The 13977-nt window shown below is 42.9% G+C and overlaps 1 protein-coding gene and 1 long non-coding RNA gene across 4 annotated transcripts in view; one reads left to right on the forward strand and one right to left on the reverse strand.

Moving 5' to 3' along the window:
* Positions 1-6072: 6072 nt before the first annotated feature.
* Positions 6073-9172, reverse strand: LOC307206576. The gene is made up of 2 exons (XR_013834372.1): positions 9010-9172; positions 6073-7929 (listed from the first exon to the last, which is right to left on the reverse strand). It is a non-coding gene; the product is annotated as an uncharacterized lncRNA (long non-coding RNA).
* Positions 9173-9269: 97 nt separating this feature from the next.
* Positions 9270-13977, forward strand: part of CCDC171 (coiled-coil domain containing 171) — a 212585-nt gene continuing 207877 nt past the window's right edge. For all 3 annotated transcript variants that reach the window (XM_079959164.1, XM_079959166.1, XM_079959165.1), the window contains exons 1-2: positions 9270-9460; positions 10904-11071. In XM_079959164.1, the coding sequence (XP_079815290.1) occupies positions 11022-11071 (50 nt within the window). In that variant the 5' untranslated portion in view covers positions 9270-9460; positions 10904-11021. The remainder of the gene's footprint in view (positions 9461-10903; positions 11072-13977) is intronic.

Here is a 13977-nt window from a genome sequence, read left to right on the forward strand (position 1 = left end):
CCCTCCCCGGTCCCATGTCTCGTGTGGGTGGGGGAAGCACGGGACAAAACAATTAGCAATTGTTTTAATAGCAATGAAATAATAACTAATAAAATATTTAATTGTCACAGTGTGTGGGGTGCATGGGATATTATTGTTGCAATTAATGGTCATAAATTAATAGAATACTTAATAATCACAGTAATTATTGCAATAGTTATCACAGTGCGTAGGGTGCATAGGATATTGTTACAATTAATAATAATAGAATAAGCAAAAAGAAAGAATAATAAATAATAAATAATAATCACAGTAATCATTACAATAATTATCACAGTGCTTAGGGTGCTTAGGATATTATTGTTACAATTAATGGTAATGAATTAATAAAATAATCATAGTAATTATTGCAATAATTATCACAGTGCATAGATATTGTTACAATGAATAATAAAATAATTTATAATCACAGTAATTATTACAATAATTATCACAGTGCGTAGGGTGTATGCAGGATCAAGCCATACGTACACGAGCCATAATTATTAAAGCAAAATGCTTGTGTATGGCTCGGTCCTCTACACCTTATGCACTCTGACTAAAGGAAGGGTAAATAGGATTACAGTTGTAAGGGAGTGGGGCAGAATCCTGGCTACAACCTTGTTCTCTTCCACTAGCACCCCCAGCTCAAACCCACTCCCTGAGGCGAAGGAAGTCAAAGGCAAGACCTCTGGCCTGAGAGCTGCTGTCTGTTCGAATACAGAAGTTGTTCTGACTTAGGAAATCCGTGCTTATAATCTTGGTTTAGCCTACATTGACTGGGGCTTTGAGCTGTGCATTTGGAAGCATGGCTAGAGATGCCATTGTGAAGAAGTGCTGATGGAAATATATGCAAGTTGGAGGGATGGCTTAGTTGTACAGAAGAAGTATATCAACAACTGCGAAGGAGGTGGAAATGTGGCAGGTGTCAGCAATGAAAAAAGTTGTGCCCGCATTTTTGTGATTTCCACACTGCTGATACAGTTATTGTAAGGAAAACAATCGCCGGGACTGCAATGTATTCAGAGATGTAATATATGAAAGGTACCAGATTTCCATAATAAAGGACAAAAGTGGAAAGGACCTAACAGAAGCAGAAGACATCAAGAAGAGGTGGCAAGAATACACAGAGGAATTATACCAGAAAGAAACGGATGTCTCATATACCCCAGGTAGTGTGGTTGCTGACCTTGAGCCAGACATCCTGGAGAGTGAAGTCAAATGGGCCTTAGAAAACACTGCAAATAACAAGGCCAGTGGAAGTGATGGTATTCCAGCTGAACTATTTAAAATTTTAAAAGATGATGCTGTTAAGGTGCTACACTCAATATGCCAGCAAGTTTGGAAAACTCAGCAGTGGCCAGAAGATTGGAGAAGATCAGTCTACATCCCAATCCCAAAGAAGGGCAGTGCCAAAGAATGCTCCAACTATCGCACAATTGCACTAATTTCTCACGCTAGCAAGGTTATGCTTAAAATTCTACAAGGAAGGCTCAAGCAGTATGTGGACCGAGAACTCCCAGAAGTGCAAGCTGGATTTAGAAGAGGCAGAGGAACCAGAGACCAAATTGCAGACATGCGCTGGATTATGGAGAAAGCTAGAGAGTTCCAGAAAGACATTTACTTCTGCTTCATTGACTATGCAAAAGCCTTTGACTGTGTCGACCATGGCAAACTATGGCAAGTTCTTAAAGAAATGGGAATGCCTGATCACCTCATCTATCTCCTGAGAAATCTCTATGTGGGACAAGAAGCTACAGTTAGAACTGGATATGGAACAACTGACTGGTTCAAAATTGGGAAAGGAGTACGACAAGGCTGCATTTTGTCTCCCTGCTTATTTAACTTATATGCAGAATTCATCATGCGAAAGGCTGGGCTGGATGAATCCCTAGCCGGAATTAAGATTGCCGGAAGAAATATCAACAACCTCAGATATGCAGATGACACAACCTTGATGGCAGAAAGTGAGGAGGAATTAAAGAACCTTTTATTGAGGGTGAAAGAGGAGAGTGCAAAATATGGTCTGAAGCTCAACATCAAAAAAACGAAGATCATGGCTACTGGTCCCATCACCTCCTGGCAAATAGAAGGGGAAGAAATGGAGGCAGTGAGAGATTTTACTTTCTTGGGCTCCATGATCACTGCAGATGGTGACAGCAGCCACGAAATTAAAAGACGCCTGCTTCTTGGGAGAAGGGCAATGACAGGCCTAGACAGCATCTTGAGAAGTAGAGACATCACCTTGCCAACAAAGGTCCGTATAGTTAAAGCTATGGTTTTCCCAGTAGTGATGTATGGAAGTGAGAGCTGGACCATAAAGAAGGCTGATCGCCGAAGAATTGATGCTTTTGAATTATGGTGCTGGAGGAGACTCTTGAGAGTCCCATGGACTGCAAGAAGATCAAACCTCTCCATTCTGAAGGAAATCAGCCCTGAGTGCTCACTGGAAGGACAGATTGTGAAGCTGAGGCTCCAGTACTTTGGCCACCTCATGAGAAGAGAAGACTCCCTGGAGAAGACCCTGATGTTGGGAAAGATGGAGGGCACAAGGAGAAGGGGGCGACAGAGGACGAGATGGTTGGATAGTGTTTTCGAGGTTACCAGCATGAGTCTGACCAAGCTGCAGGGGGCAGTGGAGGACAGGAGTGCCTGGCGTTCTCTGGTCCATGGGGTCACGAAGAGTCGGACACGACTAAACAACAACAACAACAGGATCCTGCTGTCCTTTGCCACAGCAGAGTCAGAGGTACCAGATGCAGAGTATTAGCCAATGTACTTTCGTTTAGTTACTATAGGGTTGTGGGTTCAGATCCTACATTCAGGTCAGCAAGGATCTGTCTGTTTTTCTTTTATACGATTTTATTAATTTTTAATATTTATGCCTCGCCTTTCAATCAAATTTTTACAGTAGGTAGAAATAATGCACTACCACCCCCCAAACTCACACATCCCTGCATCCATTAGTTCTCTGGCTGATGGATGGAGCCATAAGAGGGTTCTCTTTATGACGAGAACCTGCTCGCCATCCGTAAATAATCAGTCTCACACCAAGATGGGTTGCAGAAATCTGGCCGCAGCTCTCCCAGAAGCTGCTGTAGCCCCAACCTTTATTGTGTGTCCACGAAAAGATACAAATTCAAGGAGAGAGCTTTGCCTCAGTCAGCAGATAAAAGACAATACAATACATTAGTCTCATGTTCTCACACCAGACCACGTATTTGATCATGCTATGCTACGTGGACCAATCATTGGATGGCATGAGCTCTCCACGCGTTGATCATGCTCCAAGCAATGCTTTCTGCTATGAAATCATCCTTGCAATAATGAACTTTTGCCCATGCTCTTATGGACAAATGACCATATTCCCACATCTTTAGTTCTGCTGTCTTGAATATTCTTTCTGGCAGGGAAATGGAAGAAAGTGCCCTGGAACTGTTCCTTCTCTGGCTGATTGGAAGGAGAACAGCTATACGCCATGGTGGCTAAAACTGAACTTATATGTACAGAGGTATATATTGGAATACCAGAGGCTGAGAGAAAAAATGAGGAACGGCATATCATTTCCACATTCTGCTTTGTTGGGCTGCTGTTTGATTGCTTTTGGAAACAGAATACTGGATTAGCTGGTCTTTGGTGTCATCTATGAAGACAATTATTATAGATCAGTGGTTCCCCCAGAATCTTTCCTTCTGGACCACTTGAAGATCGGTGAGGGGCCTTGGTTGAACTCTTCTTTTTCTTTTGGCCTGTTGTGGCAATTGTAATGCACAGTGCTAGGTGCTGAGCAATTAGGGTATAAATTGCATTTAAATTGCTTCATTTATTTCTTATGTATTATGCTATTGTATTACAATTTCAGGAATTAAAAATCAGTAGGAATATTTAATGCAATGAATGTGCCATCTCCACAAATCCAGACACACTACATACCACTTAAATGAAACAATTTGAGAACCCTGTATAAAGCTTGTGTTCAAGTCGACCTCGAGCCAAATCCCTGTTCAAAGAGGAAGCTCATTCTCAGTTTTAGCTAGCTTCGCGGGCTTGTTGTGAAGCCAAAATGCTGTTCTGAGTTCATTGATAGATGGGTGAAATAAAATGGAATGAGCAAATTATTCCCTCAAAAGTAATAGTATCAAGTGTTGCCACTGAGCATATGTGGGAACCGCTTCAAATTTCTGAATGAAATCTCATGAGTGAGTCTGCTGGGTGCAGCTGCCATTACGTGCTGGATTAAATTTTAAATGCTATTTTGAACGCCATTACAGATTGCAAAGCCATAGGTTTGCATTGGCATGTTTAAAAAACCTACACATAGCCATGTGCAGCTGAACATTGGCATGAGTTGGCACTTAATTTAATGGTGGCCCTGCACCCTCAGTGATATTGTGAGCTGTCCCCAAAACTCACAGGTCTTGCAGGATGGTGCAACAAGTAGCTAATTTCTTAACTAGTGTGATTTAAGTAGTTAAAAAGAGTGTTGGAAAGACATCATGTAACCTCAGGGCAGTCCCCATCTGCCAGCATAACGTACCTCAGTGTGTTGTTGCAAATATAAAAGGAGGGGAGAAGGGAAAACTTTGTATGGTGACCCGAGCTCCTTGAAGAATGGGAGGGATAAAAATATAATAAATTAATTAAATACATTTTTAAAAAGGGAGGTACTGCTATCAGGACTCAAACCTATGTAGAAGCATGTCTTTCCAAACCATGTGCCCCCCAGTAGTTTATAGATACTTAAGACATGAGGAAATTGCCTGCCTCATTTCATTAACCAGTTGAAACCCCTTGTGCTCTTCTGACTTTTAAGGGGGAAAAGACAACAATCAATAGTTTCTGCTGAAGAACAATGCTTAAAAACAAAGTTCTATATTCAGCTTTGAATAATAAAGCAAATTGTCTTTCTCCTGAGCGAATTCAAATGTAGATTAAAAAGAGAACAGAGATAATAGTACTCACTTAACTGCTTTTCAGTTTTACTGATGCTCTTGCCTGGAGGCAAAACCTTGTTAATTTGAACAAATAGTTTTGGGAAAAATCAGTAGATGTTGCTGTTGTCAAAAAAAACAATACTACTGATGCAGCAAGGTTTCTTACACTGATAACAGAGTTCTTGCTGTAAGGAAACCGTCTCCCAGGAATGTACTGTATTCTAAAATGTTGTGCCAACAAAAATAGGGTTGTATAGCAGCTTTGATTAAACAAGATCCTCTTTGCATTTTTCTAGTCTTATTTACGTCTACCCTGAGTCTTGAATGCTTCCTCCATCTACTTCTATTGCACTGTCACCAACCTGGGAATAGTTGAGAGGAAAAGGACATTGAAAGCAAAATTGTACTGATCAGTGTCTGAGTGACCATGTTGTTTTTATAGAACAAGAAACAAAATTATGTACTTTGACATATTACTGATAAAAATAGAAGCTTTTGCGTCATATAGAACTCTTGTCAGGTTGAATGTAGAGAATAAAGAAATTTAAGAGTCTGTGGATTGTTATCAAATAATCTTATGCCATTTTAAATTTGCTAATTTTTAAGATGCCAAAATTCTCTTTTTGCTTCAACTGTTTAACATGACTACTCCCTGGGAAATTGTTACATGAGAATAAAAGAATGATGCCTATATTACTTATATCCATAGATAAAAGTGCAAATCATACTAACAGTCATACAGTTGCAATCAAAATTATTCAACCTCCATTGCAAATCAGGCTTATTATCAAAATTAACAGACTTTTAGCTGTTTGCAATGAGCAAATCAAACAAAAGCAACTGAAATAGCTCAATACAGCAGATGCTTCAAGGGGTTCCCCCTATTTCAGCTGAAATTGCAACTTATACTGGCTTCTCCAGTCTATTATTCAACCCCCTGAATAGAATCCCTCACAACAGCACAAAAAAAGTGTTGTCTCAAGCACACCTGATGCAACTAATCAAATTTTTTGGGGGGGAGGTGAAGGGACCTTGGCCCTTAGGAGTTGGTTCCCATACATGGAAAATCTGACCCAAGGGAATGCAGCCATCAGGATGAAAAATGACCCCCCACTATGGATTGAATGAGTGAAACTTTATTTGTGTCAGCCATAGGCCATAGCAACAAAAGAACATTGCAATATACACAGAACAGAAATAAAAAGCCGATTATATAAAACACAGATTATATAAAACACAGTCAAATAGTGGATCTTATTCTGATTGCCCCAGCTAAAAACCCTGCAACCTTTGCTGTCACCTGCTCATCTTGATCTGCCAAGAGAAAGGATACTGTGGCAGTGGCTGGGCGATCCGGGATGGACAATAAAAGAGGGGTGATAATCTCATTCCTCAAGTCTTTATAAAGAGCGCAAGTCAAAAGCGCATGCGCCACCGATTCGGTGCTGCCATCTCCACAGGGACATAAACGTTTTTCGTGCGGAATCTGTTGGAATCGTCCCTCAAGTACAGCCAAGGGTAAGACATTCAATCTTGTGAGAGTAAAAGCGCGTCTATATTTTGGGATTGCTAGGTTATGCAGATAGGGCGCCAGAGAATCAAAATGGGAAGGTGGATTTATGGCATGGCTTTTTCTGATGTCATTATAGATAAGGAGTGAGCTGTACATAGCAAACAAGCAAAGGATAAATGGCTGCTGAGATGCACCCACCATTGTGAGGCCTGAGGAGGTGATGATGACGATGCCTCTCCAGCTGTTGTTATTGGCTGTGGATGCCCTGTGATGTCACATAAGCACATGGCAGCTCAGTGGATATACAAAAGCGGCCCAAGGGGAAAGCCCAAGGCAAAGCTTGAAAAGGACACGGTGGACAACAGTTGTGTTATTCAGTACTTGGTGATCTCCTTCTGCATGGAGGCGAAGTGGCAAATGGAAGGAGGCTATCATCTGTCAATGAGATGCTGTGGAGCAATGAGAAGGCAAGTGTACCTGCTGAGCAGGTCCACGGCTTGAAAGCGGCAGATATCCATGGCTGGAGGCTGGCAAGGGACCTGACAGAAGCTGTGATTAGCATGTGGAAGCCCAGGATGCCGCAGGGCTGAAGGAGGCTGAAGTTTGTGCACGTAAGCTGGTTGAAATTCACCTTCAGAAGGCCATTGACAAAAGCTGTGTGGATATTTGTGGGTTGATGCTGAGGTAAGTATGAATGGAGAATGTGGATATAGGTCACCCACCAGACATGCTATGCCTGGGAACTGCATAGCGGTGTAGGCTGCCCTCCAGGCTCTGGGTGAATGAACCACTGGATTTAATCTTGTATTTTATTTAGTTTTTTATCCTATGCTTATTTCTTTGTCCTTATTTGCTCCAACATTTATCAGTTAAAAAAAAAATCCTAACTGCTATTTTATTTATATGTTGCTTTTTTTTATCCTGGTCTGTGACTGTAATAAAGTTCAATTCAACCACTGGATATTCATGGGTGGAAGCCAGTGGAGATTGGCAGGCTGGCCAGTGGAGATGGCTGGATGATAACTGTTGAATAATGGCCCATTCCCCTCACCATATCTGTGTTTGTTTTTCATGGATGTCACAAGCCAACGAGGCTTAAGCAACCCAGCTTCTACTTCTAAATCAAGGTATTTCTAAATACATCTAAGTAACGTTCATGACGTTCCCCTTTGCAATACCACGATGGGAGGCTGTACAGTTGCATCCCTAAGCAGTTGCCACGGGCTACAAACTTCCTGTGATGTCACAAATGGACAGGGTGGCTGAGGGGAAAGAGGTAGTTTACTAGCGGGAGGTGGCTGGAAGAAGTGAGAAATCCCAGTAGATGGTTCAGGGGAAGTTGGGGTAGGTAGGCAGGGGCCAGCTGGATATGCAGAAGTTGAATATGGGCTGACTCCCTTCTGTCTACTTGCGCTGCCAATGTTTTGTTCTCTCAGGGCTCCTGTACCCGACTCACCTAGATTGCTGTAAAACAAGGAAAAAACACAGGATTTGGGTCCCAGTAAACTGAAGAAAGTCTTACATTTGACACACGTCACTATTCTAAAGGGCAAGATTTGGCTTCTTTTGGAAGGTGGTCACCTGTAAGCTTATTGTAATTCCCTAATATTTGCTCTTCCTTAAAAATATATACACCTTGACTGTTCATTGCAATTCTGTCTCCTTTTCACACAGAAGCTTGCCTTCTCCCCCAACTAAGGAGGCTATTATTATCATAATACATTATATCCTGCTGTTCCAGCAAAATATAATAATCTAAAAGCACAATACTCAACAGATGACGCTGACACAAAAACCTTGCACATGCACTTTGTAAAAGAACGAAAGTTTACTACCTGAAAGGTAGGTTAAACCAAGAGCCTGTGAGATTCATGACTGAATGGACATTAAACCCACTACTCGCTAGTCCAAGTCCAATGCTCTTAACAATATATAGATTCTCATTCCTTTACACTCAGTGCTGAACACTGTGATGCAACTTGCAAATTGTAGTCACAATGATTTGCTAAACAATACGTTTTCTATTTTATCTGTGGAGGTATGTTACCAACCAAATGAAAGACCGATTTGGATGGAAAGAACCTTCAATATAAATAGAACCTGAATGTCCCTAGGTAAAAATCTAGTGCTGTTGCCAGTAATTATTCTCAAACGTTTTTTAAATCCCCCACGGTCCCAATTCACCAACCTCAGACATGCATTAACGGTAATGTTGTTGGAACAACCTCATAGAATGCTTAATTCCAACACAAAATATAACAATTGCCAAGTCATTTGAGAGAATCAAAGCAACATAAAAGAATGCAAGCATTTAGGAAATTACACATCTAAAAGCTCAGCGAAATTCCAAAGCGAGAAAGGAAACTCTCAGATCTTTGCTTAAATCTTCTAAAAACAATTTCATAGCTGCTTTCTCAAACGCAGCTCCAATAACCAGTACAGAATGCCATTTATTCGCGCAAAATGCTCTGCACAACTGCCAGCAAACTAATATATTCTATATAATGATTATTTAAAAATGTATGCAGAAATAGCCGTGTGCACCTTGGCAAGAGCCCCAGCCCTTTAACGGTTCCTGCATTTCTGCAGAGCGCCAAAAACGGCGGGAAATAAAATGGGGAAAAACCTTGCCTAGCGTCACCCCCCTCCGCGCATGCTCCTTTGCAACATCCGAAGCCGCCAGGAGCCGGGAAGAGCCGCCCGCTCTCTTGCCCCTTCGGAACGCGTCGCGTCACAATCGGCTGCTTCTCCAATGGGAAGCCGCGTTCCGAAGTCGGAAGGCGGGGAGAAGCGGGTGGGCGGCGCGCCTGGGAACTGTTTACCGGAAGTAGCCGTTGCGGAGGAGGAGGAAAAAACCCACCTCCCAGGAGGCGCTGGGCGTGGCTTAGCTTTCCCGTTCCTCCCCTGGGTCCTAGAGTCCCCTTGTCTCCCTTTCTCCTTCAAGCCTAAATAGACTTTTCTGGTCTGGGCTGCTTGTAACTGGCGGCTACACGGGGTACGTATGAAGGGGATCGTGGGAATCGCGGTGGGGGCAGCGATCTGCCTGTGTTGCAGGAGCTTGGCAGGGGAAATAGACGAGAGGAGAGGGAGTTGGTCCCAAACAGTTTGGTTCTGCAAGGGAAGAAGGACGGGGGTGTATTTATTAATATTAATATTAGTATCAGTGTTATTAGTGTACCGCCCTGTTACCCGCAGGTCTCAGGGCGGTTCCCAACATTAAAAATAAATCACTATACGGAATCACGAAATGCATGATAAAAACCCAGGAACCCCCACCTTGCTGGTGATTTGGCTAAACCAGGGTTTCCCAAACTTGGGTCTCTGGCTGTTGTTGGTTTGTGTTTTTAGGACTACAATTCCCATCATTCGTGACCACTGGTCCTGCCAGCGGGGATGGTGGGAGTTGTAGTCTCTCCCCCCCCCCCCCAATAAACTGCCAGAGACCCAAGTTTGGAAAACCTTGGGGCTAAAAGGTAAGAGCGAAGTTGTTCTTCTGCCCCAAGGAGCAATGATTGTACAAGGCTGCAAGGTGAGAGAAATTGAGTAGCTGTTAGGACTGCTGGCTTGTCCTGGCACAAGTTCTGCGGCAGGTGGAGGTTCTCCAGGTGCAGTTTTTCCTAGCATTGAGATGTGGCGATGGGGAAAGAGGTGCTCACTGAACATCTCTCGGCCTTGAAGCTGCTATAAGCAAAAAAGAGGGATTTTGTGTTACAATGCTAGTTGATAAGTGTGAGCCAAGCTTATCTCAAGGTGTACGGTCACCTGTCTCACAAGCATTTGGGAAACTTATTGCAAAAGGTACATTTCCCTGCCGCCTAGGAAACATAACCCTTCCGTTATTGCAAGTATGTGGTTCATGCAACACCTTAATGTGAACTAACAAGGATTTCAGATGGTCCTTCCTGCAGTTTTGTCTTGCACTGATTTAGCTTCTCTTAGCAGGAGATTTGACAGCTGTGATTGTAAATACATACTGTACTTGCCTGCTTGACAGAAACTTGTAACCCCTCTGTCTATGAAGTGAGCACTGCTGACTTCAAAGGAACAAAGGAAGCAAAAGGATGAGATGTTTCCTTGATCTTCTGTAGTTGTGCAGAAGTTGCATTTTTTCCTTATCCTTGCATGGCAACCTGTGCCCAAGGCACCAAGTATTATATAGGTGAGGCCTGTCACTTGGCAGCAATACCTGTGAAAAGGATCTAGGTGCCCTAGTTGAATCTAAGCTAGGAGTGCAATGTGATTACTAAAAAAGCTAATGTTATCTTAAACTGTATTAAAAGCATCTCAGATCATAGGAAGGATTCATTCTGCTCTGTTCTGTGCTGGTTGAGCCATATCTGGAGTAGCGCTCCTAGTTTCGGGTGCCGCATTTCAAGGAGAACACTCGTTGAGAAGCGCATGCCGTTAAAATATCCCTTTAAATGTCTTTATCATTTAGGGTTTCTTCAAGATGTGTGGGAGCAAAGCATTGCCCAAAGTTTTTCTGTTGCAAAAAAGAATATAAACGATGAAGTTTACATTAATTGTCCACAATATGTAGAATAAGTGGCTGGAAAATGGAAGCCATGAATCCTCAGATTGATTCTCTGGTTCCCGAAAAGAAATGGTGAGTTTCATTCCTTTAATTAAAACTCAATCCAATGATGCAAGTTTCCATTGTGTGAGTGGATGGCAATTTCTACTACCTGACAGTTCAGAAAACAAACCCTTGTGTAGTTTTTTGTAACAATTTTGACCAGAGTAACTGTATCTTCAGCATAGCTTTCTGTTGTTTAGCTTTTAAACGTTTTCACAATAACCTTCCAATCAAACACATTGTTCTATAAATTGACTTCCTCCCCTCCCCTCCACTGTGTATCTGTGTATCTTTATCTGTTATGAAAAGTTTCTCTAATAGTTATTTTATCATTTTTCTTCCGCCTATTTTATCACAAATCCTGCCCGTGATTGCATTTGACTATTGTATAGTTTTTTAATGGTCCACAAAAGGCCTCCGTTCTTCTATAAAAAGTTCATCATTCTGATCTCTTAATTTCGCTGACAGCTTTGCCATTTCTGCGTAGTCCATTACTTTCAAAAGCCACTCTTCCTTCATTGGAACTTTCCCTTCTTTCCATTTCTGTGCATATAATATTCTAGCTGCTGTTGTCACATACAGAAATAGTTTAGTCATTTTCTTTGGAACCTTTGTCCCTATTATGCCTATAAGAAAAGCTTCTGGTCTTTTGGGAATAGCCCATTTAAACATTTTCTTCATTTCATGATCTATCATTTCCCAAAAGCCTTTAGCTTTTTTTATGTGTCCACTATGTATAGAAGAATGACCCATCTACCTTCTTACATTTCCAGCATTTACGCGACGAATTCTTGGCCCAATTTATTTGGTGCTAAATACCACCAGGACACTGGTGGCACTGTGGGTTAAACCACAGAGCCTAGGGCTTGCTGATCAGAAGGTCGGCGGTTCGAATCCCCGCAACGGGGTTAGCTCCCGTTGCTCAGTCCCTGCTCCTGCCAACCTAGCAGTTTGAAAGCACGGCAAAGTGCAAAGTAGATAAATTAGTACCACTCTGGCGGGGAGGTAAACGGTGTTTATGTGCGCTGCTCTGGTTTCGCCAGAAGCGGTTTAGTCATGCTGGCCACATGACCCGGAAGCTGTATGCCGGCTTCCTTGGCCAGTAAAGCGAGATGAGCGCCACAACCCCAGAGTCGGCCACAACTGGACCTAATGGACCTTTACCTTTACCTTACCACCAGGACATCATTTTAGGATAGTTTTCTCTTTAACGTATAACAAGCAGTAAATTTCATATCCCTTTTCCATAACTCGTCCCAAGAAGCATCAACCTGGAATTCTCAAACAGAAACAGTTGTTGTTAACAACTACTGCTCCTGTGTTTCCAGAGGTGATGGGGTTGTGTCTTGTGTCTACCCTGCTTTTTATGTTTTCTAATAATAATAATAATTTTTTATTTATTTATACCCCGCCCTCCCCAGCCAAGGCCGGGCTCAGAGCGGCTTACAAGCAATAATAAAAACAAGATGAATGATTACAAACTTAAAAACAAAAATAAAATACAACATTAAAATAATGGAACATTAAAATATTAAAATGTAGCCTCCTCGCAGGAGGAGAAGGAAAAGAAAGAGAGAGGGAGGGAGGGAATCAAATTGGCTCCAAGCCAAAGGCCAGGCGGAACAACTCTGTCTTACAGGCCCTGCGGAAAGAAATCAGATCCTGCAGGGCCCTGATCTCATGAGGCAGAGCGTTCCACCAGGAACCCTGGCTCTGGTCGAAGCCAATCTAACTTCCTTAGGGCCCGGGACCACTAGGGTGTTGTTATTTATGGACCTTGAGGCTCTCCGTGGGGCATACCAGGAGATGTGTTTTTCTGTGATGTGTTTCCCTTGCCTTTCTACCTGGGTTAAGCCCACATGGGTCAGAGCCGCCATTCTGCTGGTAGAGGCAGCCGTGGCATAGCTCCAGTTATAAGAACCCAAGAACGACCTGTTGGATCAGGCCAATGGGCCATAGAGTTCAGCATCCTGTTCTCCCAGTGGCCAACCAGATGACTGCAGGCAGCCTGCAAGTCGGACAGGAGTGCAATAGCACTTTTTCCACCTGCTATTCCCAGCAATTGGTATTCAGAGGCATGATGAGACATGGCTGACGCTGTGGTCTAAACCACTGAGCACCTTGGGCTTGCCGATGGGAAGGTCGGCGGTTCGAATCCCCTGACAGAGTGAGCTCCCATTGCTCTGTCCCAGCTCCTGCCAACCTAGCAGTTCCAAAGCACACCAGTGCAAGTAGATAAATAGGTACCAGGGCGGCGGGAAGGTAAGCAGCGTTTCTATGTGGTCTGGCACTCATCACAGTGTCCCGTTGCGCCAGAAGTGGTTCAGTCCTGCTGGCTATATGACCCAGAAAGGCTGTCTGTGGACAAACTCCAGTTCCCTCGGCCTGAAGCGAGATGAGCGCCACAACCCCCTAGTTGCCTTTGACTGGACTCAACCATCCAGTGTTCCTTTATCTTTTTTATCTTTTCAGAGGCCTACAGGCAGTCTGTGAATGTATTGTTGTTAATTATGTATCATTGCTCTGCTCTACACATTGCATAATTTCTTTCTAAATACTAATTTAACTATGTTTCTGTTTTTCTGCTCCCCTTGCTTTGAGCGTTGCTCCCATAGAAAACACCAGTAAGATCAGGGTGCAGTTATATTATTTTTCTAAACCCCCTGTTTTTACTCGAGATGCTAAATGCATGTCTGTGAGGTAAGAGTCATACCTGGCTTCTAACAAGTTGTGTTTTCCATGCCCGAAATAGAACTGTTATGTAGTGAAGTTTCACCCTGGGCCAGCAGGGGGATACTGTATATAGTTTTCACTCAGGTCTGTAGATAGTTTTCACTCAGGTCCACGTCAGTTATTTTTGGCGGGAAACGCTGGGCTGTTGTTGCTACAATGTTGACAGCCGGCTGCCTATAAAAGCAGGCCGGCTGAGCTGTTTG

The sequence above is a fragment of the Podarcis cretensis genome (assembly GCF_951804945.1).
Source record: "Podarcis cretensis genome assembly, chromosome: 17".
NCBI classification, from domain to species: Eukaryota; Metazoa; Chordata; class Lepidosauria; order Squamata; family Lacertidae; genus Podarcis; species Podarcis cretensis.